Genomic DNA, 24,682 nt, shown 5'->3' with positions numbered 1-24,682 from the left:
GCCCACCTGATTTTAAAGACATAGATTAGCAGTAATGTTCATTAGCTTGTGTTTATATGTCAACCTGTTCCATGCTTGTACATTTTCATATAAAGTATACACTTAAGATACACTTTTTCTTTTGTTTCAAGGCTTTCTTCAATATTAAAAACATATGGAAGTTCTTTGAAAACACCATCAGTAGTTTATAGACAGAGGCTTTATGAACTACTAATTTTATTACCTCCTGAAACCTATAAAGGTATGTGCCTTAGACCAAAATATTTTGTTGCTTGTGACTAATTTGCTGTCTAGAAATCAATAGTTGCTTGTTAGACGCTGGACTAAGTGAATGAATAGTGCTGATTACTTAGAGCTGTTTTCTTTAATGTTCCTTAATCCTCGGGCTCAATGTTTTATACTAAATGCATTTTTATAAACCTGTTCTTCTTGCCAAGTGTGATAACACACACCTGTACTTCTACTACTTTGGAGACTGAGGAAGGAGAATTGTTAGTTTGAGACCAGCCTAGCCTACATAATGAGTTCCAGGCTAGAGTGAATTAACACCGTACCTCAAAAGGAAGAAGACAGGGAGTCTAGTTCATCTGCTTTTTGTATCCTTTCATGCCCTACTTGCATCACTCTTGGGGAAAGTACTTGTGCACAAAACTGACACAAAGACTTAAGGTTTTTGTTTGTTTGTTTGTTTATAAATTTTAGGGTGTAAATCTATTATAAATAAACTCTTAATAGTTTTTCTTGTAGAATGCTATTTGTACTATACATTTCTTTTCACTATCCAATATTCTGTTCGCAGCTCTGCCAATGCCAAGATGTTTACTATTTAGCCACCACAGTAGAATTGATTTTACAAAGTTTATGACCTAAGTTTTGTCCTTATTAGGCACAAAAAAATAATAGTAATAACTTTGGAATAGTGAACTCTGTAGCAGGTGAGCTTCTGGAATAGTGAGCTCTGTAGCAGGTGAGCTTCTGGGATAGTGAGCTCTGTAGCAGGTGAGCTTCTGGAATAGTGAGCTCTGTAGCAGGTGAGCTTCTGGGATAGTGAGCTCTGTAGCAGGTGAGCTTCTGGGATAGTGAGCTCTGTAGCAGGTGAGCTTCTGGGATAGTGAACTGTGTAGCAGGTGAGCTTCTGGAATAGTGAGCTCTGTAGCAGGTGAGCTTCTGGAATAGTGAGCTCTGTAGCAGGTGAGCTTCTGGGATAGTGAGCTCTGTAGCAGGTGAGCTTCTGGAATAGTGAACTGTGTAGCAGGTGAGCTTCTGGGATAGTGAGCTCTGTAGCAGGTGAGCTTCTGAAATAGTGAGCTCTGTAGCAGGTGAGCTTCTGGAATAGTGAGCTCTGTAGCAGGTGAGCTTCTGGGATAGTGAACTCTGTAGCAGGTGAGCTTGCTTCTGGGTGGGCTGAAGCACTGCTTTCACCCTCCCTCAGGGGCGGAGGCCGGCGGGTCTCAAGCCTGGCCTGGTCTACAAAGCAAGTTCCAGCACAGCCAGGGCCACACAGAGAAACCCTGTCTCGGGAACAAAAATGAGATTGCATTTTTTTTGTGACAATTTCATATAGCCCAAGCTGTCCTTACTCTTGTTATGTAGCTGAGGATGAGCTAGGACTCTTGGCCCCAACTTCTGCTTCCTGTGTGCTAGGCTCACAGGTTTGTGCCTTTGGGCCTGACAGAGGACATGGTTTGAAGGTAATATGTTCTGCTCTAGCTAAATAATTGAAGCTATTTATTTGAGGAGTTGAAATTTGACATTCCTGTTTTCTTTTTAATACTTAAGCAGTGTTAAGGTGCATGTTATTCCTGTATTTCTTATGAAACTACTTTGTTTTTGTACATTCAAGTACCATAGCATATGCCACATTAACTCAGAATATTAATATACAAGATCTGCCCTGGATTTTCTAATTATGTGGATGACATGGTTCCCATTGGCTCTTTTTGGTTCGTGTGTGTACCTACCAGAGTGTTCACTGTCACCGTGTGGTATATGTCCTTGGAAAAAACTGCAAAATATTAGTTCATCATCATTACTCAGGAGCTATCAGTTATCAATTGACTTGTTGCTATATGTTAAGCATTGCTTGAAAAATAGTATATAACAATTACTTCATCTATCCTAGGATAATGCGATGGTCTCCATACATTTTTCTATTTGGCAGTGAACTCAAACTCATATCCAGGAAATAGTAGGATGAAGATTAGTGAATGAGTTTTGTCAGCTGGGTTTAATGGCAGATATTGTAATCTTTGAACTCTTGAGGCTAAGGTAGGATTAGGAAGAGTATGAGTTCAAGGCCAGGCTGTACTACATGGTGAGACCTTGTCTTAAAAAAAAAAAAAGAAACAGACAAAACAAACAAACAAACAAAAAAGGTTTGCTTCATGTTGCTCCACCTCCGTCGACCCTCCTTGGCCCTAGACCTGTCTCACCGGTGCTCTCTGAAAGGCGCCTTGTCACAGGAGCTCAGAGCATGCTGGCTCACAACCATTTCAGTGCTGTGCAGCTTAAAGCCAAGGCTGCAGCAAAAGCAGCTCTCAGGATCTGCACTGTAAAGTTTATACATTACAACAAAATTACCAGATTTTGAGTTTTTAAACACTTAGAAATGCAAGGATATAAAGTGTCAACAAACTATTTTCTAATAAATGATGGCATAAGTCTACCTTTGAAGAACTTTGAAAAGAAAAAATCTTGAATTTTTTTAAACTTGTGTTTTCTTAGAATGGGAGTTTGGCAATGCAATTGGGAATAATATACATTTCCAGATTTGAAGCCACTTCTAAGATGTTCCTTATGAAACAGAGTCAGGGCCAGTGAGGTGCCTCAGTGGGTAAAAGGCCCTTGCCTCCAATCTGAGTTTGATCCCAACCCCACATGCTGGAAGGAAAGAACCGACTCCCCAGAGTTGTCGTCTGTGGCACATGTGTGTGTGCACACAAACATGTCCATAGCAAATAAATGAAAATATAATTTAAGAGCCCTTTTTCCCTGGGTTCAGGGAGGTGCTCAGAACCAAAGGTTAGGGTGACACAGGAGGGTAGGTGCACGCATGTGTGTGCTGGTGTGACTGTGCCCAAGGTCTGCACAGACGTGAGCCAGACAGAGCGTAACAGAGCAGGGGCGAGGATGGAGCAGGGCGAGGACGGAGCAGCCAGCCGAGCTGAGGGGCTGTTGGTAACTGGCAGCTGCCAGGAGACAGAGAGTTACTAAGGCTGTGGCCCCTGGAAGGTCCTCACTCCAGGTAACAGCCAGACCCTAAGACTAGGTAGCGCAAATGACATTCATGTATTTCTTTTAATAGGGACACAAAGCTGAGTTGGTAGAATGCAGGTAGATTTGAGAGTAGATGAGGGGAAAAGATGGAAGTGTTCTAATGACAATTATGAAATTCTTGAATTAATTTTTTTAACTTATTTTTATTTTGTTTTTCGAGACAGAGTTTCTATGTGTGAGAACCCTGGCTGTCCTGGAACTCTCTGTAGATCAGGCTGGCCTCAAACTCACAGAGATCTACCTACCCCTGCTGGGATTAAAGGCACGCATCATAATGCCTGGCAGGTTTTTTTTATTTTTTATTTTTTAAAGAAACAAATCCTGGGATCTACTCTGAATTTCCTCAACAAACAAATTCTTAATTTCTCTCCAGTCTTTTTAAATCACATCTACTTCGCTAATGTAAATTTTAAAAACTGATTTCTAGAAAATTGTAATATAGATTACTGTTTTTTATGGGTTTCAGTAAAAATAGAAAATGATCAAAGTATTTTATAGACTTGCATGGAAATGGCCTTATATAACCTTGAATAACAATTCAAAGAACTCCTAAAAAGGAAGAGTTAGAGTTCAAAATGAATTGAGTGGGAGCCCTTGAACAAGGCACCTAACTTCTTTGAGATTTGCTTTTCTTGGTTGTAAAGGAGTAACTGGAATAAAAGGAATGAATGTGCAACTTGGGAGGTTCTGAGGGTAGAAGCAGCTAATGGCCGGCGACACCCGGCTCACAGCTGAGTGGTGAGAAATCTGTCTGTTCTCGTTCTGTCTGTCCTGTTTCTACAGGACGGGGAAGGGGAAGTTGGTGAGCCCAGGTGCTCCCCTGTGGAGGTGACTGTTGGGCACACGCTCAGTGCCTGTCACACCAGCGCTCTGCTCGGCAGGTATCACCAAAGCCTTAAGAGAGGTTCTCAGCTTGAGCTGCCTCACATGAGCCCAGTTCACTGCGCAGTATTTGAGAAGAGAAAGGAGTGTGTCTGTCACTTCATTTCCGCCTGTTATGTGTTGTTTTTTCTCTTGAGAATTTTTGCATTTAAGTAAAAGTGGTGTTCTATTTAATACGTTTGTATACTCCATACAGAGCAAAGTAAGCTTTATCATCAAGTCGAGATGAGTACACGTGAGGCCCTATATTGAGTCTCCATCACCAAGATAAAAGTTATGTAAATATGTGTCTTTGAGAGATGGTTTGGTTGGCCCTTGCTATGTATGAGGATCTAAGTGTGGGTCCCTGTCACCCAGGAAAAGCCGGATAGGACAGTGTGCAGCTTTGCCCAGTCCTGGGAGGAGATACATGTAGATTTCTGGAACTCATTTCCCAGCTAGTGGCCCTGAATCAGCAAGCTTTAGGGGCAGAGAGAGGTCCTATCTAAAAAATGAAGGTGGATGGCCAGGTGTGGAGCTATGCCTTTATGGGGAACCGAGACAGGTGGATCCCTCTGAGTTCAAGGTCTGCCTGGTCTACATAGTAAATTACAGGCCAACCAGGGATACATAGTGAGACTCTGTCCCAAAAATAATTGAGTTAGAGAACAGTGTTGACCTCTGGAACAGTCCCCTGTGGCATACACAGGCACACCTGTGGCGTACACAGACACACAAGCGCATACACCTCCATGCATCTGTGCAAGTGCGTGCACATACTATACATACAATCTGTTGGCTTTTTAAATAACAGAACTCAAAGTACAGTAATAACCTATCATGATCTCTGCTTCTTTAACAGAAAAGGAAAGTAGTCTGCAATTATATTGTTTGGAGGATAGGATTAAGAAAATAGCTGTAGATCTAGGTGTCTTTAATCCTAGCACTTGGGAGGCCGAGGAAGAGGCAGGTGGATCTCTTGAGGACAGCCAGAGCTGTCTGCTTCTGTCTATAAGCTTAATAGTGCTTTTGCTTCCATCTTTTAGAAAACTGCTTTCCACCCTCGTATTATAGTTGTTTTGTAATTTTATAACTACAAACCTTTAAAACCAAGTCAGTAGGGTCTGAGTTGAGAGACAGCCTGAGCTATAGATTGTCGTCATTCCAGCCTGAGTAATTAGTTAGACCTTGTCTCAAAATATAAAGCGGTTGGGAATTACAACTCAAGTGGCAGATTTCTTACCTAGCATGTGCAGGCCCTGGGTTCAGTTCCCAGCACTGCAAAAACAAATGGAAATTCCTTGTAGTACCTTAAATGAAGCTCAGATAAATGAAAAGTTCAGCACAGTAGTTAGAAGCTCAAGTTCTGGAGCCCAGCTGCCTGGGTTTAGTCTGACTGCATTAAAATCTCCGACAGTGCTATACTGCTCTGTTTGCTGTCTGACCTTACTAATAGCTTACAGGGCTCTTTTGTAAGCTATTAGTACGTTTTACGACACCTGTTATCTTTAATAAAATTTTTATTACTAGTGTTATGTTTAGTAGTACAATAAGGTCTTAAAAGTTTTAAACATAATCTCATTATCATTATTTCATGTTTGCAAAATGACTAAACATCAAATATCTACTCGATGTCCAAATTTCAAGCTATCTGTAACACAGAACTGCCCATCACCTCTACCTGGAAAAGAAGTGCTCCCTCCAGGCCCACCACCAACTAAGGACAAGGGACGGGGCTACACAGTGACCAGTTAACTGTGCCAGAGAGCCACAGCCATCAGAATCCAGACCACAGAAACACTTATAGAGTAGATAACCTTGTTTTTGCAGATGAACTAAAGGAAGGAAAATATGGGGAAGATGAGACTCAAAGAAATGAAATACATCAACTGGCTGCAGCATGCCGACCTTATAGATCTGAACTCCACCATAGAACCAAAAACCACATTTATCACACAACTGGAGATTTGGGAACAGAGTAGATAATTTGATATTTAGTGATTTTTTTTTTAAACACAAAATTATGATGTTGAGATTGTGTATAAAATAAAATATTTGTGACTTTAGCAGTCACACGTTTGTGGATATAATGATATACCGTTCTGGATGACTTCAAAGTAGCACAAAGGATGCAGGCTAGGGCGAAATGGGATATTCGGGGAATGGTGCTCCAGCTGGGGCAAGCTGCACTGAGCATGCGCTAGGTGCAGGGACATGGGTTGTAGCACTAGTGTCTTTGATGAATGACATTTTTCATAATGAATACATAATATTTCCAGTCTCTGCTTTTTTTTTTTTTTTTTAACTAATCTCTTCATGCTTCTGCCTTCCTTTTTCTTTTGAGATGAGATTGGGGAATGATGTCCAGGAAGGCTTCCATTCAGGCCCTGGACTCGAGCAGCCCTCCTGTGTCAGCCTCATGTGTAGCTGGAGTGTGCCACCTGGCCAGACTGAAGTCTTCTTCCCTGGCGCTAACAAGGGAAGCTAGGAGCTTATGCACGCAGGGCCAGTGTCGTACGCTACTGAGCTACACACCCAGCCTTGTTGAGTTGTTTTGCTTTGTTTTGATACAAGGATTCTAAATTGTCTTGCCTGTCCTCAGCACTATGTGGCCTAGGCTAGCCTTGAACTCAGAGAGCCTCCTGCCTCTTTCTCCGAATGCTGGAATTAAAGGCATGTGCCACCATGCCCAACTGATGTTTTTAAACAGTGGTAACATGTACTCACTGCTAAATGGTGTACACTTCTTGTTGTCATTTTGCCATCTGATCTGAGCTGTGGGAGTAGGGGACACACCACTGAGCCATTCGTGTGTATTGCTGCTGCCAAAGAGGAGAGCTGCAGTCTGAGGCTGTGATACTTTAGAGCTCAGCCTGAGCTTTCCTTTTATCCCATACGCAAAGGATAAAAACTAGTACTAAGTTGCTAATTGTTATTTCCTTCTGACTCAAGGGAACCTCTGTGCTATCCTCCGAGAGCTGTCTGCCGAACTGACTGCCCCTGAGACCCAAGCAGCAGCATCTGCGTGTTTACTTCCAGCCCTTTGTCATCCCAGTGACCTTTTGATACTAAGTCCTGTGCTGCAAGAGACTGACCACAGGTTTATTGAAGAACAGGTATGGTGGTTTAACAGTAATTCTTGAGGAGACTTTGTCTTGAATGACTTCTCAACCGTTACATACTTTTTTCTCTCTAGCTCCTGCTTGGCAGTGGCATCGCCTGTGGAAGTCTAGAATACGATCCTTACTCTATTTATGAGGAGGACGCAGGAGGAGACTCTGTGCCCAAGCCCCTGCCTCCCACACTGTCGGTCATTAGCTCTGCATCCAAGCTCTTCGGCATTGTCTGTGCGAATGTGGACGAAGCTCAAAGGTTAGTCTCTTTAGTAATGGCTCATCCTGAGTGTAACTCTGTCTCGATGAGCACACTGCTGCTGGTCGAAAGGGATGCCATCAACATAGCCTCAACCTAGGGGTTTCTCATTGGACAGGTGGAGGCAATGTCTGTTTTCATGTAGCTAATACTGATAATAAATTACTAAATGCAAACCAGGCCTGGTGCCATCTGCCATGGGATGCAGAGGAAGCAGTTTTTGAACATCTCAAAGGCTCATTAGTGATTTTGCAGTTAAACAGGTAACCAGGTTCTTATCTGATGGCCTGGGCATAAGCCTGTGTTAGGGATCAAAGTCCACTGCTTGAGAAAACACTGTTGTCAGAGAAACCAGTGGCCATGCTCACTGGGAGTTCACAGGTTGTTACAATCCCCGTTTACTCAGTGCTTTCTCCTTCCCTCTTTCCCCCTTAGCTTTTATTCTAGGCCATAGCGCAGTTGACGTAGATGCTGATTTTTATTCTGTCACTTCATCTAGTTATATCTCCTAGTGGATAGCAAGTAGGCAGAGACTTCACCCTGGCCCTTAGTGAAAGCTAAACAGTCATCTTCTCGTGAAGTCACCACTGAGGCAACTTCAGCACAGCTTCTTTACGGACAGCCCAGTCTTCTGCAGCCTTCTGATAAAACAGTGCTCTTCCCTTTACAGCTATGACTCTTCTTCTGGTAGACAGGTTTCTGATATATTAGCTAGTTATTTCAAGGAGGTGATAGCTTACTTTTGTTACTTTTAATGAAATTTTAATTGTGCTCATTCATTTTCCCTACCATGGTTATAATAATATAATGAATAGTCAAGAATTAGAAGGTTTTACTTGTTGTAATTAAAATGTTCAGCATAACAACAAAACCTGTTACTCTGTTTTGATATTTTTTTTTTCTGGTTGATTTCAAGTGAATAAAAACTGAAGGCGGTAGTTTGGGGGTTTGTTTTAAGGAAGTGGCCAAAGTAGGTTGTTGTGACTCACTGTGTGAGCTGTGGAGCTGTGTGCCTGATGGTTTCTAGTCTCCTGTTGTCCCTGTGAGTTCCAGGCCATCCTGGTCTACAGAGAGAGTTCCGGGACAGCCAGGGCTACACAGAGAAACTCTGTCTCAGAAAAAGTAAAAAATAAAATACCTTTCCTGTTGGTCATGATATATCTTTTCTTTCTTAAAATGTTTCAAGGTATTAGTAGTTACCACAAAATACAGTAACAGGAGAATCAGCCAGGTGTTCAGCTGCCCTTGCAGTTGATTTGACTTTACAGTCTTAGCTTGTTTGACTCTACTTGCTTCTGATTTCAGGGTTCTGACACTGGAGCAGCTGTTGAACAGCATAAAGCACTCCAAAGGAGCTCGTCAGCAGACAGTTCAGCTGCACGTGCTTTCTGCCATTTCTAATCTACTGAAGGTAATTGTACTTAAAGTCAAGTATCTGCTTGCTATTTTAAAACTAAGTAACTTTGTAATAACTAAGTAGGTTTTATGCTTGTGCTCCTAGAGAAATTCATTATTCATTTTTCGTAATCTCTAATGAAAATGTCTCAGGATTAAGAATTGCCCTTGAGGCCTGGCTCAGTGGCGCATTCCTATAATCCCAGCACTCTGGGAGGCAGAGGCAGGCAGATCTTTGTGAGTTCAAGGCCTGCTCTATAAAGTGAGTCCAGGACAGCCAAGGCTATACAGAGAAACCCCGTCTCAAAAAATCCAAAAAGAGTGAGAGAGTTGCCATTTACTTTTTCTCCATGTAGAACTTGTTAGCAGCTGACCTTGGTTTAGTGCCACCGTGCCTTAGCTGGCTAAACCTGACATCTTAAGCCAGGCATTGCTGGGCTGTGGGCCAAATCCAACTTCAGCAGTCATGTTTATTAGTTACTCATTTTTTGGACATTGTGATTAGTGATTTCTGTGTTCTTTTACGTGATGAACATACTTGATTGACAAGAACATGCATTTCAAACTAGATCAGAAATTTTGCTCTAATAATACACTTTAATTATTTTTTATATGCTTTAGTATGTGGCTGGCTCCAAACGAAGTTTAGGTCCAGAAGTAAGAAGACTTGTCCTAACATTAGTGTTGGGAGCCCTAGAGAGTCCCAACCCCCTTTTGAGATGTGCAGCTTCGGAAGCATGGGCCAGATTAGCCCACGTGGTTGATGATGCAGCTTTTACTGCTGGACTAGCTCAAGTAAGCTTCGACAAGTAAGTGACTTTCTCAGTGTTCATGGGCTCTTAGCAAAATGAAATAGTTTGCACTTGAATGGAACTAGTAAGAATGTTGTGCAGATTAACTAATAAAGAAAATTGGACTGTCTGGATGTTTTCAGATGAAGAAAGCCTTCTTGGTGTAAAGAATGGTCACTGTTACATGGACGTTGTCATTGGTCGTCGATAGATTCTAGGACATTGGGACAGTTCTGTCAGGAGAGTACAGATGATAGGTAATGGACACAGTCAGTAGGAAGGGAAAGCCATAGACTGCAGGCCGCAAGCAGGTCCCTCTTGACCTCTGTAACGTTTTAAAAGTTATTTTTATTTTTTTTTATGTGCATTGGTGTTTAGCCTGCAAGTATGTCTGTGTGAAGGTATCAGATCTTGGAGCTACAGACAGTTGTGAGCTGCCGTATGGGTGCTGGGAATTGAACCCAGGTCCTTTGGAAGAATAGTCAGTGCTCTTAACCACTGAGCCACCTCTCCAGCCCCATGACCTCTGTAACTGGAGAAATCACTCAGTCCTTCCAGCCAGTTGTCTTGAACTATTTTAAAGAGATGGTCAGTAATAGATCGTCCTTATTTAAGAATGTTTATGAGAAAAGGTTATGAAATTGAAACTAATACTAAAGCAATTACAAATAAAACCCCATGAGTGTACCTGCTGTGGTAACAGATACTTCTAAACCTCAACAAGCAAGCGGAATTGCTGCTGGTTTTCTTTCAGACCAGCCTGGGCTACATAGCAAGACCCGGACTCCAAAAAATGCCCTGGTGCTGCGTTTAATCATGAACCAGTGGCTAGTAGCTGTGGTGGTAGTGTGAGCACTTGGGGTCTTTGCTGAAGTAAGTAGCTACTTTGTGGAACAGCACCCGTCCTCCTGGAGTCCTCTGTACAGTGCAGCAGGGATAGCACAGCCACAGGGTTGTGGCAGGAAGGAGGAGCTGAAGGGCCTTCAGAGCACGTAGAGCATTCCCAATAAATAATAGTTTCATTTATAGTTTTAGTATAAAAGTTCTTAGGTTGAAGTGATGGAATTAAAATGTCCCTGTATGCATCTTTTAAAATGCAATCTAGTAAAACACTATGAATACCAACCTTATAAACTATGTGTGTACATGTATATGTTTTTGAAATGGTCACGATTAGAAAATGGTAGGGTGTGGTAGTAGTGGCACACCTTTAATTCCAGAACTCAAAAGGTAGAGGTGCGTGGAGCTCTAGGCCAGCCTTGAGTTCTAGGCCAGCCTGATATACAGAGTGAGGCCCTCTCTTCAAATTTGAATGAATGAATGAATGAATGAATGGAAAGCTACCTTTTCACGTAAATTTATTGTAAAATGTAATTTTCTAACTATTCCTCTGAAAAATTTGCCTATGTAACAAGCTACATGCATAAAATATTTTCATTTATTTTATTGTGTATGATTGTGCATAAGTGAGTGGTGCACATGTATGTTTGTGGGTACTCAATTCTACACATCCTAGCTGAGCACAGTCATGTGTGAATGCATATTGAGGATGTGGGTGTTTGTGTATGTGGATGGGTGTGCATGTATATGTGTGGTTCTGCTTGTATGTGGGTGGGTGTGCATGTGGAGCTCAGAGGACAACTTTATGGAAATAGATTCTCTCCTACAGATTGAGTCCTAGGGGCTGGCCTTGAAGTCAGACCTTGCGTACTAAGCCCCTAGTGCATGCATTCTGCTTGGGTTTGTCTTTTCCGTGCTGTTTCATTTTTCCTTCTTGCAGATTGAAGTCAGCAAGAGATGTGGTTAGCAGAACAGGCCACTCTCTGGCTCTGGGATCCCTGCATAGGTACTTAGGGAGCCTAGGGCCTCAGCACTTGAGTGCTTGCATTGGAGTCCTGTACACTTTGTCTCAAGACAGCACTTCTCCTGATGTGCAGGTGAGTACCTCACATGACACCCTCTTCAGACCCAGACTTGTCCGTGATGCGGACTCTGATTTTACTGACAACTGCTAGTCCATGTTAGAACATCAAAGCTGTAGTTAACTTCAGTAGATTTTAGGAATTCAACTCTCTTCCACTCATACTCATGAGTACCCAAAGTCAACCATACCAGTATCTCTTCTGAAAACTAGAGAACTCTTTAACTAGACTAACAGCACCTGGGTTTGTTGGGCAATAGCCACCATGCAGCGTTCTTCCAAATACATTGGCATAGTTGGTCCTCTGATAATTTAGGGCCTGGAGTCCCTTTGAGGGGCTCTGAGGCTTTTAGAGGTGCGTGCTTCTGCTTGGCTGAGAAGCTAATGAATTGTGAATGAGATTTAAAAAATCAACAAATCAGAACCTGAAAACCCGCTTTCACCAGTATACCATACATTTGTGTGTGTTACCTCTTTCTGTCAATTTTACCATTCCTCTGGCATCTTCATTAAATCTGCAGTGATTTCTGTTCTCCTCATGGTTGTAGTTACTGTTTTTGTTTTGTTTTGCTTTTTGAGACAAGGTTTCTCCGTGTAGCTCTGGATGTCCTGGAACTGTAGACCAAGCTGGCCTCAAACTCAGAGGTCAGCCTCCACTAGCCACCCGAAGTGCTGGGGATAAAGGAGTGCACCCCCACTCTGACTGTGGCTGTTGCTTTTTAAGGCCATGCTTCACTCATATATCCTTGGGGTTTGTTTTGTTTGCAGTAGCCTTACACAGCTCTGGCTGGCCTCAAACATGTACTCAGTGGCACTGCCACAGCCTCTCAAGTGATCTCCTGTTATGCTTATTTTCCTTATCTCTTTGCACTTGTACATAAGTCCCAAGTTTTTTTATAATATCTCCTAAGAGACCTTAACTATTTTCTAGTTGTTTTCTTCCAGTCTTTTGTAGATGTGAAACCAGATTTGTCTAAAATGTTTTCTTTTGCAGCCACATTGCTAAAAAGCCTGGCAGGCTGCTCATGGCTTCTTTGGTTTGTTGGTTTGGTTTGGTTTGGTTTGGTTTGATTTTTTTTTTTTTTTTTCAGGACTGGGGCTTGAACCCAGGGCCTTGTATATGCCAGTAGCCACATACTCACCAGTGACCCACATCCCCAGACTCTAGGTACTCTTAGATAGGGACTCACTCAGTTCCCCAGGCTGGCCTTGAACTTGCTGTTACCCAGGCTGCCCTCAAACTGCCTGAGCCACCACCCTGGCATTTTAACTCACTTTGCTTTGTCTTACTTTGAGGTAGTGTCTCATTGTGTAAGTCAGGCTGGCATCCTGATCCTCCTGCACCACTGTGCCCCTCCTAGCAGCTGCCCAGCTGACCCAAGACACATCTGCTACTATTCCCAAAACTGACCTCTCCTACAGATGCTGTCTGCTTTGCCTCCATCATTCTCTTATCTTCACTTAAATTTTTTCTTTTGTTCTTCCTCCTCTTATTTGATGATCCAAACTAAAATGTTTTTATTGCTGTTGTATTAATTATTGTGGTAAATTTAAAAGTTATATCCTAATAAATGTTTATTATTAAGCTATAATTACTAGGGCTGTATTATCTAACCCAGTGTCAATTAAATAAAGACACAGACACCTCTTGTATTTTATAAAATAGCCTTTACCTGGGGCATTGCAGATATCAACCCACTAAACTAACTACCTTCCAGCCCCAATCTCGAGCTACTTCCCATCCATGGTCCCAAAACACTTACAGTGTTCTCCATCTCCTCCACACACACTGATCGGCCATGTGCTCCGTTCCCACGCTAACCCATGGCACAGCTCGTTTCCTTCTCCTCTGATCCTGCCTTCTCTCTTTGTGGTCCCTCAACCCCAGCCTGTGAACCCCTAACTCCACCTCCCTTTCTTCTGCCAAATCCCAAGCTTCAGCATTTTTTATTGACCAGCCAGCTTTAAATTAGGTGGAACTAGGTTTACACAACAAGAACAGGTATGTGTGAGCATGTGCTCATCTGAGCAGGAACAAGATCTTGGGGGCCAGTAATTAACATTAAATACGTAGCACCTGGCCAACCCCAACAATTGTACGATTGCTTTGTTGTGACATTATTTAATGTTTCAAACATGTATGTAATGTACGTTGATCATATTCACCCCTCTTTACTATCTCATGTTCCCCTCAGTGATTCCCTTCCTTTTCTTAGCTAGCCCCCATCATGTCTCTTCCTTTTTTTCTTTCTCTAATTCTTCTTCCTCCTCTTCCTCCTTTCCCCATTCTTTCCTTCCTCCTTTCATCTTTTTTTATTTTACATAAATGGAATTCTGGTGTCTAGATTTCATTTTTATTATTTATAAAGAGTAAAGCATTTATAACAAACTAGATTTATCCAAGCTGTTAGCTCAGGTATTATCCTAGAGTTCTAACTGTGAAGCTGGCTGTAGATGTATCATCTGAGTTTGGTGGTTGTCTGAATCAGTTTACTTTTATATTAAAGGTAAGTATTGTTCTTGGCTGGAGAGGTGGCTCGATGGCTAAGTGCAGCTGTGCTTCCAGAGGACTTGGGTTTATTTCCCGACACTCACAAAATCTGTCGCTCTAATTTGTGGGACCCAAAACCTTCTCCTGGCCTCTGTGTTCACCAGGAGTGCATGTGGTGCACATATGTACATGTAGACAAAACAATCATCCACGTATATAAAATAAATAAATCTCCTTTTTAAGGTTTTTCTTGAACTCATAGTGCTTACTTACTCTCTTTTCAAATTGATAGTGGCATATCCATTCCCTAATTTCCATTGCTTCTTAACTTGTGAAAAACAAAGACCAGAGACCAGTTTACTGGCTTCTGTTTTGTGATGCAGCTGTGACATTGTTATTTCCTCTTGTCTTTGCAGACCTGGGCGCTCCACTCTCTGTCACTGACCATTGACTCTGCTGGCGCCCTCTATCACATGCATGTGGAGTCCACCCTGTCGCTCATCATCATGTTGTTGTTAAATGTGCCTCCAACGCATGCCGAGGTTCACCAGAGTCTTGGTCGCTGCCTGAACGCCCTTATTACCACGTTGGGCCCGGAGCTGCAAGGTGGGCAGAGGCTGCGCTGTGCTGCTCTGCAGGACAGTGTAGACAGGAAAACAGCTTAGCCTGTAGCAGGCATTCATGTGCTGTTAAACATTTCTACTCAGCCTCATGTCTCCTACCTTGAGAAAACAAGTGCTGTATTTAGAGAGATGGGACATGTCCTAAAAATACTTGCCTAAATAATTAATGTGATAATTACAGTAGCATAAAGAACTTTGCTTTCCCAGAAATAAATAAATCCAAAGTTTCAAATACTCAGACCTCTGCAGATTACATATTATTATTATATATAAAAATAACTCTCAAATAATACCAGCAGAGCTAAGTTGATTGGCAATTTTTAATTTTACTTTTTACCAAATTTTCCATTTCAAGAGTATTTGGTAAAACCTGTAAATAGTTTAGGATTCTTCTAATAAACAATTCAATTAAGAGCAAACTGAATGAGCTGATGAGATGGCTCAGCAAGTAAAGGTACTTCTTCCCAAGCCCAATAACCTGAGCCTGACTCCTGGGATCCACATGGTGGAGAGAGCGAAACAAAGCTCCCACCAGGTTGTCCTCTGACCTTCACACATGTTCATACACACAAAATAAGTAAAGTAGACTTTTTAAAAGGTTCAAGAACATCAGCCAGGCGCAGTGGCACACACCTGCAATCCCAGCACTCGGGAAGGCAGAGGCAAACGGATCTCTGTGAGTTCAAGGCCACTGGGTCTACAAAGAGGGTCTGGGATGGCCAAGGCTACACAGAGAAACCCTGTCTCGAAAAACAAACAACAACAACAAAAAGTCACTATTCTTCCTCTGATGGGGAGGGGTCGGGGAGGCAGGCTCACACCTGTGCAGGTCTCCTACATGCTAAGCATATACTTTGCCTCTGACCCCCCCAGCCCACGTCTCTACTTTTGTGGCAGAAATTTGACTTGACCAATCTATGAGGTAACTTTAGTAACTTTAAAGCCTTACATATGTTTAAAGACTAGTGCTTCTGTGGTCTAATTATTAAAAGCTTTTGGCTTTTTGCCTCAGGTAACAGTCCATCTGTGTCCAGCTTAAGGACATCCTGTCTGCTGGGCTGTGCAGTGATGCAAGACAACCCAGGCTGCCTGGTCCAGGCTCAGGCCATCTCTTGCCTTCAGCAGCTTCACATGTTTGCTCCACGGCACGTCAACTTGTCTAGCCTGGTCAGCTGCCTTTGTGTGAGTATGAAAGGTTAAGTGAGTTCCTGGTTTCTGAAACTTGATGTATTAAAATTTAATTGTTTTCTAGATTATGTAAAAATTATGCTGTATGTATGACTGGTTTTTTTAGTCTGTTTTAGAAAAAGGGAGGACCACTTTCCCATCTACCTGTAAGGATTCATTTTTCTCCTGTTAAATCCCAGAGTACTTACTCATTCCTTGGGACACCTGCTGAGTGCCTGTGCTATCCTAGTCACTGTTTAAGAGCTGGAGGACCTGCAGATGTTCTGTGTGGTCCTGTTTTTCTTCTGTAGTGAGTACATCAAGTGTTCTGGCACAGGTGGATCAACAAGAGTTGGGGAGATGGCTTAGTGGTCCAGAGTGCTTGTGAGGGAGCATGAAGACCTGCGTTCAGCATGTAGTGCCCACAGAAAAGCATAGCTGTAACTAGAGGGTACACATAGGTAGGTCCTGGGAACTCACAGGCCAGCACGAAATATCAGACTCTAGGTTCAGGGAGAGATGGCATCTCAAGGGAGTAACGCAGAATCATGGAGCAGGTCACTGGAAGCCATTTTGTGAACTCCATGTGCTCTTGCAGTGGCATTTGCGTATGCACACACCCAGAGAGATGGAGAAGTTAAGATACCTTTCCTTAACGTTCGGCTGCATCCCCATCACTCTCTGGGGCTTTTTAAATGTATCTAATAAATGTCAAGTCAACCAGCTCTGACCAGGTGATTCATAAACCTTCTTTGCTCTTGTGATTTTCCTGGGACGTGACCAGTGTCTATCCAGACTTGCCTTAGAAGTTGAGCTCCAGGACACCTACAAGTATGGTCCAACACAAAGTTAGGGACTTACTAAAATGGTATTTGCAGGTCCTTCCTGTTGGGGGGAGGAGTTTTGTGTTTTGTTTTAACTTGGTTGTGTGGTTCTCCAGCAAGCGTGTCATAGGTGGTGTGTAGCAGCGTTAACCTGTTGGACACAGCTGTTGGCAGACCTTTGATTTTAAAGCTTATATACTATATATACAAAATATATAGTATTTCAGAGCTTCAAAGAAACATTAAAATTCCGCCACATTATTCCATCGTTCGTATGGAATTAATTAAGGCAAGTCTTTGAAAGGTAGTCTCAAGCCAACCCCATCAAACAAGTTACCAGATGTGGTCATAACAGTGCTCTCTCCTGGGTTCCTTGCCCAGGTGCCATCTTCATTATTTTATTATTGCCCTTCTAAGTTTAATAGCCTGATTGTGGCAATACTTTTGTCACTTCCTAGCTCTATTGTGTCCCCTAGCCTCTTCCAGCTCAGCTACTGTATTTGTTAAATGCAAGGGTTGCACAGATGCCGGATGTCATAGCAGGTGGACCACACACTGACATGGCATTGGCTGGCCCAGGACTGGCTTCCAGTTCCAAGCCACCAGCACATTTTTAAGGAGAATAAAAGAAATAGCATGGCCATGTCTTAAGCATTACATAATATTAATTATTGATGCGACTTGTCACATAAAACTTCAAAAAGATGATATAGCTAATTTTGATATGCATCAAACATGTGTTGGGGGAATACCAGGGGAAAGATTTTTATCATCACTACTCAAGGACAGTTTCTCCCAAGAATATTAATTTTTACATTTGAAGAATTTTTGCAAAGCACAGTTACTGAAAAATATTCTGTTCTATTACAAGTTGATCTGGTTTTAAGAAAATGGAAGTTGTTGTATTTGGATGGGGACTGAAAGTCTCCTTACCTGACTTATGAGCTCACTTAGTGATGGTTTCTAAGAAAGAAAAAATAAGATTAATGCTCACTCATCCGTGATGCATAAGATCTCATCAGGTTTATTACCTTTTTTTCTTTCTCAACCAAAAAAAGGCTACATAGGAAAAACAAAATCTGTTATATTTAAAATAGAAATCATATTTTAAAATGGTTTTCCTTACATTACACTTGAGTATTTTAATAATGTGGTTAGAAATTAATTCTAAGTTTATTAGATTGAGCTTATTATATTTTGTAGTATTTCCCCAAGTAAGGATATTGTATGTCATCATCGGGCAGGGGCCCCACTCTAGAGCTCCACACTAACTGCATGCTGTCCTTCCCGTCTGCACTTGGTCTTGGCAACACCGTCACTTCTGAGTACAAGAACTGCACACGTTCATGTAAGCACAGCCAGTGCGCCTCTCACGGACCTGTCCCCTGGGCCTGCTTTGGATCCGAGGGCCAGTAAGAGCGGAAAGCCTTGTTAGCCAAGCGGCAGTCTGTCTTTGTCTGGTTCATGTTCTTACATCCTAAAATTTGTAATTCACCTATTTTCAGGATCTTAGCTCTACTTTTATCAAGTTAGAAAGTAAAATGTTTGTAGCCACAATCTTAGACAGACGCTCAGCCAATCTGAAAGCTGACTCTCGACCGCTTAGCTGATTGTTGTCTTAGTCATCCTAATATTTATCTTTTGATTTTTGTCATGACTGGTCTGTCATTTGTTTTCGTACAGGAGCTCTTGTTGGATAATTCTGTTTTGGTAGGTCTGTGACCCTTGATTCCTAACTTTGTTGAGGTTTGCAGTGCTGTTTTTTGTATTGTTTTTGGTTGCAGTTGTTTTCCTCTATATATGTGTTTAAGCTAACCATTAATGCACAAACCAGTATGCATAGCATGTTTCTTGGTGTTTATTTAATGCAAGCATCAACAAATCCTTCCTAACCTTCTCCAGTTGGTGTGCTCACTCCTTGCACTGAATTTTGCATCATTTTGATTTAATGTATTCATTTCAAAAAGAAATCATAATTACAGTTTGATTTGCTGTCTGTGTTTTGCCTGCTTTGTTTGCTTTAGCACAGCCTACATTCCTTTTCCCAGTTGACATGCAGGAAATGACGTGGGGATAAGAAGCCTCCAGTCTGCTTGCTCTGACAGCCCCAGCCTCTTTTGCCAAATACATGGACATTATTTCTAAGCATGCTTTTCTTTTTCGTAAGGATTGTTTAACCACCCTGAATGAATGCTGTACCTTCCTTGTGTTATATGCTCGTAAAACTTCAATCAAATAACAAATAGATTCCTTTATTTTTCTTTTTTTTTTTCATGTAAAATGCTGTTTTTAATCATTGATATTAACTACAACAGTAATTTTGGGCATGAGTAAACTTACTCTTTATACTTTAACTTATGTATACTAATTTCTAACAATAGATGTTTTTAAACCTGACTGTGATGACATTATCTTGAGGATTCTGTGAATGGCAGTCTTCCTCCCCTTTTCAGTTTGAAATATAGATGTCTAATAAAACATACTTATAAAGCAGGTTCCACCCCTGTGTTTCACTGATGGCCTACCTAATATCTTTGGCTTATAAATTTAGAACCTGGCCTTTTTTTTTTAAGATTAATTTATTTATTAATTATACAGCATTCTGCCTGCATGTACACCTGCACAACAGAAGGCACCAGATTTCACGATAAGATGGTTGTGAGCCACCATGTGGGTGCTGGGAATTGAACTCAGGACCTCTGGAAGAGCAGCCATTGCTCTTAACCTCTGAGCCATCTCTCCAGCCCCAGAACCTGGCCTTTTTTGCATGTTTTTTTTTTAAAGTGGACAGTACCTGCCGCCACCTATTTCAGTTTTTTCCATATATACCAAATCAGCAAATCTCTATCATAACTATGTCATGTTTCCCAAGTTTAACTTGAAAATCACTGTGACAGTACATACTGAACCAGGGTGAAGCCCTATAGAAAACACATGTGAGGCTTCAGGTTCATTCTTCCTACTACCCCAAAAAGCATATAAAATATTATAGGCCATACCAAATTGGTATGTACTATCCTAGTTAAAGGAAGAATAAGTTTTATATCTCTAAATTTTTTATTACTCAGGAGGTCACTAAGTAAGAATTTGTGTCCAGGATCAAAACATATTAGTATATGTAATCCTGTAATCAGGAGGCTCAGACAGGAAGATGGTGAAGTTAGGGCCAGTCTGGGCTACACAGCAAAATTCTCTCTCCGAAAAAAATTAAGAAGTTTGTATCCAGAAACATCTGACTTGTAATTCATCCGTTGAAGCTTATCATTTGTTGTAGATAAAGCTGCTGCCAAACCCATTGTGACTTACATGTATTACATATGTGTAGGCATATGTTACATGTATGTGGAAGTGTATGTAAAATTGCTGCTCTTTGGTGTTGCTCAATAATTTTTTTTAAGTTAGCTGTAGTGGCACAGGCCTCTAAATCCAGCACTCAGGGAGGCAAAGGCAGGTGGATCTCTGTGAGTTCGAGACCAGCCTGGTCTGCAAAGTTAGTCCAGGACAGCCAAGGCCAAAAACCCTGTCCTAGGGGCAAGGGGGCGGGGGAAGAAGGTTTTTGAGGGGCCGGGCAAGATCGCTCGGTGGCACTGGCTGCTCTTCCAGAGGACTTGGGTTCAATTTCCAGCACCCACATGGCTGCTCACAACTAACTCACTCTAGTTCCAGTGGATCCCGCACTGCCACATAGACAGAGAGGCAAAACGCCAGTGCACACAAACAAATAAAATTATGGAAACTTAAACAATGTTTCAGATTGGTTTTTCTGAATGAAATTTATTTTATTTGAAAATACGCTTTCTCTGTAAACCCTGTTGTAAGGAACTTCGCCCATAAATCACTAAGTCCTGTGGGTCCTGTGGATCCTGCGGTCAGCACTTGGCATGTTACTCTGTGTTAACTTCACAGTAGTTGTATGGAAGCTACGATCCAGAGAGGCTGAATAACTTTGCCCAAGGTCACACAGTCCGTGACACAGGTGGAGCAACTCGCCCCGAGGCTTTCTGACCGTAGAGCTTCCGGCTGAACCCATGCGCTGTTTGACTTACATTATTACTGCAGTTGGGCTCATTTCATAAGTATAATTGTATGAGTACAAAATAGTTCCTTTCAGTTGTGCTTCTTTTATCTTAAAACTCTTTTTATCTATTTTTTTTTGTCTTCTAACTGTCAAAGCTTTTGCCTGAATGTGTATACAAGTAGCACATATTTAGTGTGTGTATTATTCCTCAAGCTGTTTCTAGCTGTGAGTATATTCTCTAAGTCTATAAAGAAGTTTCACTGTATTTGATAACTAATGAGCTAAATAGAATTAAGAGAAAGTCAGTGAGTGAACATGGACTGAGTGACACCAAGAGTCTTATGTATTGGTCCTACTAAGTGCACCAAGAATCTTAGCATTATTCCCTAAATCTCATCTTCCAGGTCAATCTTTGTAGTCCCTATCTGTTGCTGAGAAGAGCAGTTCTGGCTTGTTTGCGGCAGCTGGTGCAGAGGGAAGCAGCTGAAGTTTCGGAGCATGCTGTCATGCTGGCCAGGGATGCCAGGGACCCGGCTGCAGGTGACTCTTCTCTTCAGTATTATGAATTGCCATGTATACATGAGTTGAAATGATCTGTCAAGGTTAATGCGTGGGTGTTTGAGACCTGCTGCAAAAGTAGTCCTGGCAGTTAGCATTTTGAGTGCTGATAGTGGTGCAGGGCACTGCTTCTCCAGTTGAGGCTGAGCGATGTGTGCCACATGGGAGAACTTGTCAGAAATACCAGTAGCTCTTACCCAGATCTGAACTAGCAATCTGAGACGCATAGCCCAGCAAGATGTGTCTGCATGAACTGTTTTGACAACCCCTTCATTGATAGGAAGTTTAAGGATACTATCTTGCATCAAGGTTTGTAACTGGCAGCAAGCTGTCTGAACAGGAAAAGGCGCTTGCCACCAAGCCTGATGATCCAAGTCTGATCTTCAAAACTCATCCAGTGGAAGGGAAACCGATTCCCACAAGTCATCCTCCACCACACACGCACAATTGTGTTCAAACACCACCAGACAGACAGTTAAAGACTTTTAAAAGAAATTAGATTTGGTTATGCTTGCCTTCCATCAAAATAACATTTTAATAAAGTGGAAATAATACTGTTCCATGTTAAAGGAGTTTCCTATTCCTTCTCCATCACAGAGCAGAGTATTGCTTAATAGAATGTATGGTTTTTTTTTTTTTTAATTATGCGTACAGATGTGTGCCTGTGTTTGTTTATCTGCACATCTGATTGAGGGGGCTGGGAGTTCAGAAGAGGACCCTGGCTCCTTGGAGGCAGTGTTAGAAGTGGTTGGTAACAAACGTAGGTCCTCTGGAAGAGCAGCAAATGCGCTTAACTACAGAGCCATCTCTATAGCCCAGTAACATTTAAGACTATGTCCATTTTTAGTTTATTTTTTTACAGTGCTAAGAGTTGAACTCAGAGCCTCAGACATACGCCAGGTGCTCTATCACTGAGCCACACTGCTGACCCATATCCCTTCATTTTAAAACTGATAAAAGTAACTCAACCTTCATATGATTTACAAAGTGAGGATAGGTGTGACCAGATCTTGAGAGTCAGCATTAGAATTAGACCAATCTCCAACAGTACTATCATACTTTTAGAATGTCACAGTTTTTGTGAAGCTTCCCAGCTTAAAAGCTTTCAGATCCATGATGATTTTACTGTCAGAATCTTCCCTATTGAGGTTATTTTATTAAATACATTAAACTTCCCTGCTGGTTGAGAGTAGATGTGGAAGAATTAGGGGGAATGGCGGAAAGATAAAAATGATCAAAGTCATTGTATGTATGTGTACTGGCAGGTTTTATGTGAGCTTGACACAAGCAAGAATCATCTGAGAGAAGGGAACTTCAACTGAGAAATGTCTCCATAAGATCAGGCAGTAGGCAAGCCTGTAGAACATTGTTTTTAATTAGTGATTGATGGGAAAGGGCTTCACCCGTTGTGGGTAAGGCCACCCCTGGGCTGGTGGTACTGGCTGCTATGAAAATCAGACTGAACAAGCTGTGGAGGCAAATCAGTGGGTGGCACCCTCCAGGGCCTCTAAGTAGGCTCCTGCCTCCAGGATCCTACCCTGTTTGAGTTCCGTCCTGACTTCCTTTGATGATGGCCTGTGATATAGAAGTGTAAGCAAATAAGCCCTTTCCTCTGCAGGGTGCTTTGCTCACAGTGTTTCATTCCAGCAGAGGTACCCTAACTATGACAACATTATGAAAGTCTCAAAACAGGAATGAAAATACAACATTTTGAAAAAACTGTTCTGGCTTGGGTTACTGAACATGACTGTGTTGATATGACAATCTTGTAATAATGTCAGATCTTCCTCCAAAGGAACTTTTTATTTTTTTATTCACAACCAAAACTATTTGTATTGCTTTAGATTTTGGAGATATAAACATGTTCTTAGAAATGTTGAGTTACGCCAGGCAGTGGTGGCGCACACCTTTAATCCCAGTGCTAAGGAGGCAGAGGCAGGTGGATCTACATGAGTTTCTGACAGTGATAGTTACTGACAGTGATCCTCCTTTTTTTAAAAAAAATTTTTTTTGCACTTCATCTGATCTTAAAAGCCAAGAGGCAGTATCATTTTAAAATTTTAACACTCCAGTAATAACATCTTAGTGTTCTCTCACTGTTCTTCAAAAAAGCTGTACTTATTATGTTTTATTTTGTTTTTCCCATTAATTATTTAATTTATTTACTGTACGTCCTGATCGCAGCTCCCACTCAGGCCCTACCTCTTCCTTCCCCTCCCCCACTTCCTCTTCCCCTTCTCAGAGAAGGGGAGGCCTCTCATGGATGCCAGCCCACCTTGCCATATCAAGTTGCAGTAGGACTAGCTTCATCTCTTGAGGCCAGACAAGGCCCCTAGTTAGAGGAAAGGGACCCAAAGGCAGGCTACAGAGTCAGAGACAGCCCTGCTCCAGTTGTTAGGGGATCCACATATGACCAGACTGCACATCTGCTACGCATGTGTAGGGATCTAGGTCCAGCCCATGCATGCTCTTTGGTTGGTGGATCTTTCTCTGTGAGGCCCCATGGGCCCAGGTTAGTTGATTTTGTAGGTTTTCTTTTGGTGCCCTTGATCTCTCTTGCCCCTTTAATCCTTCCCCTCCTTTCCCACAAGATTCCCTGAGCTCTGCCTAATGTTTGGCTCTGGGCCTCTGCATTTGTTTCCATCAGTTGCTGGGGGAAGCCTCTCTGAGAACAGTTATGTTAGACTCCTGTCTACAGGTATAACAGAATATGATTAATAGTGTCATGTTCTTTCTCATGTCATGGGTCTCAAGTTGGTCCAGTCATTTCCCATTCCCTCATTCCCTCATTCCCTCAATCTCTGCTTCTTCTTTATCCATGTATATCTTGTAAGAAGGATAAATTGTGGGTTGAAAGTTTTGTGGCTGGTTGGTGTCCTCCTCCCTCCACTGGAAGTCTTGCCTGGTTACAGGAGGGGCCACTTCAGATTCTGTATGCCTTGTTGCTAGGAGTCCCAGGTAGAGTCTCATTCATAGATTCCTGGGCGTTTCCCTTGTCCTAAGTTTCCGGTTCATTCCAGAGCTGCCCACCACCACCAGTTTCAGTTCTCTCTCCCTCAGTCCTCCCCACACTTGCTCCCTTCTGTTCCCTTCCCCACCCCCACTTTCCTAGCTATGTTTCACTGTGTGTACTTCCAGGTTTGAGAGAGCATCAGAGTTCTGGAACCAGAGTTCTAGGCTTTTGTGAGCTGCCAAATGAGTACCGGGAACTGAATCCAAGTCCTCTGTAAGAGCAGCAAGCACCTTTAATCTTGGAGACTTCTCTCCAGCACCTTCATTTCTCTTTAATTTTTTGCACATTTTTATTAAATGCTTATTAGTAAAAAAAAATAAAATACTAAATTAGCAATGTGAGTAAAATTACAGTGAAGAACTCCTTGTCTTA

At 42.0% G+C, this 24,682-nt stretch overlaps 1 protein-coding gene across 8 annotated transcripts in view; it reads left to right on the top strand.

Annotated features, from left to right (window-relative positions):
* Heatr5a (HEAT repeat containing 5A) overlaps positions 1 to 24,682 on the top strand; it is a 105,037-nt gene that overhangs the window by 48,612 nt on the left and 31,743 nt on the right. For 5 of the 8 annotated variants that reach the window (XM_060387477.1, XM_060387475.1, XM_060387474.1 and 2 more), the window contains exons 14-23: positions 132 to 241; positions 7,090 to 7,253; positions 7,334 to 7,509; positions 8,815 to 8,920; positions 9,526 to 9,713; positions 11,476 to 11,632; positions 14,524 to 14,713; positions 15,743 to 15,912; positions 18,405 to 18,431; positions 21,144 to 21,279. In XM_060387477.1, coding sequence (XP_060243460.1) covers positions 132 to 241; positions 7,090 to 7,253; positions 7,334 to 7,509; positions 8,815 to 8,920; positions 9,526 to 9,713; positions 11,476 to 11,632; positions 14,524 to 14,713; positions 15,743 to 15,912; positions 18,405 to 18,431; positions 21,144 to 21,279 — 1,424 coding nt within the window. The remainder of the gene's footprint in view (positions 1 to 131; positions 242 to 7,089; positions 7,254 to 7,333; positions 7,510 to 8,814; positions 8,921 to 9,525; positions 9,714 to 11,475; positions 11,633 to 14,523; positions 14,714 to 15,742; positions 15,913 to 18,404; positions 18,432 to 21,143; positions 21,280 to 24,682) is intronic. The other 3 variants (XM_060387479.1, XM_060387478.1, XM_060387481.1) reach the window with 2 other exon arrangements.

The sequence above is a fragment of the Meriones unguiculatus genome, chromosome 7, assembly GCF_030254825.1.
Source record: "Meriones unguiculatus strain TT.TT164.6M chromosome 7, Bangor_MerUng_6.1, whole genome shotgun sequence".
Lineage (NCBI taxonomy): Eukaryota > Metazoa > Chordata > Mammalia > Rodentia > Muridae > Meriones > Meriones unguiculatus.
This window is presented reverse-complemented; position numbering and strand designations above follow the sequence as displayed.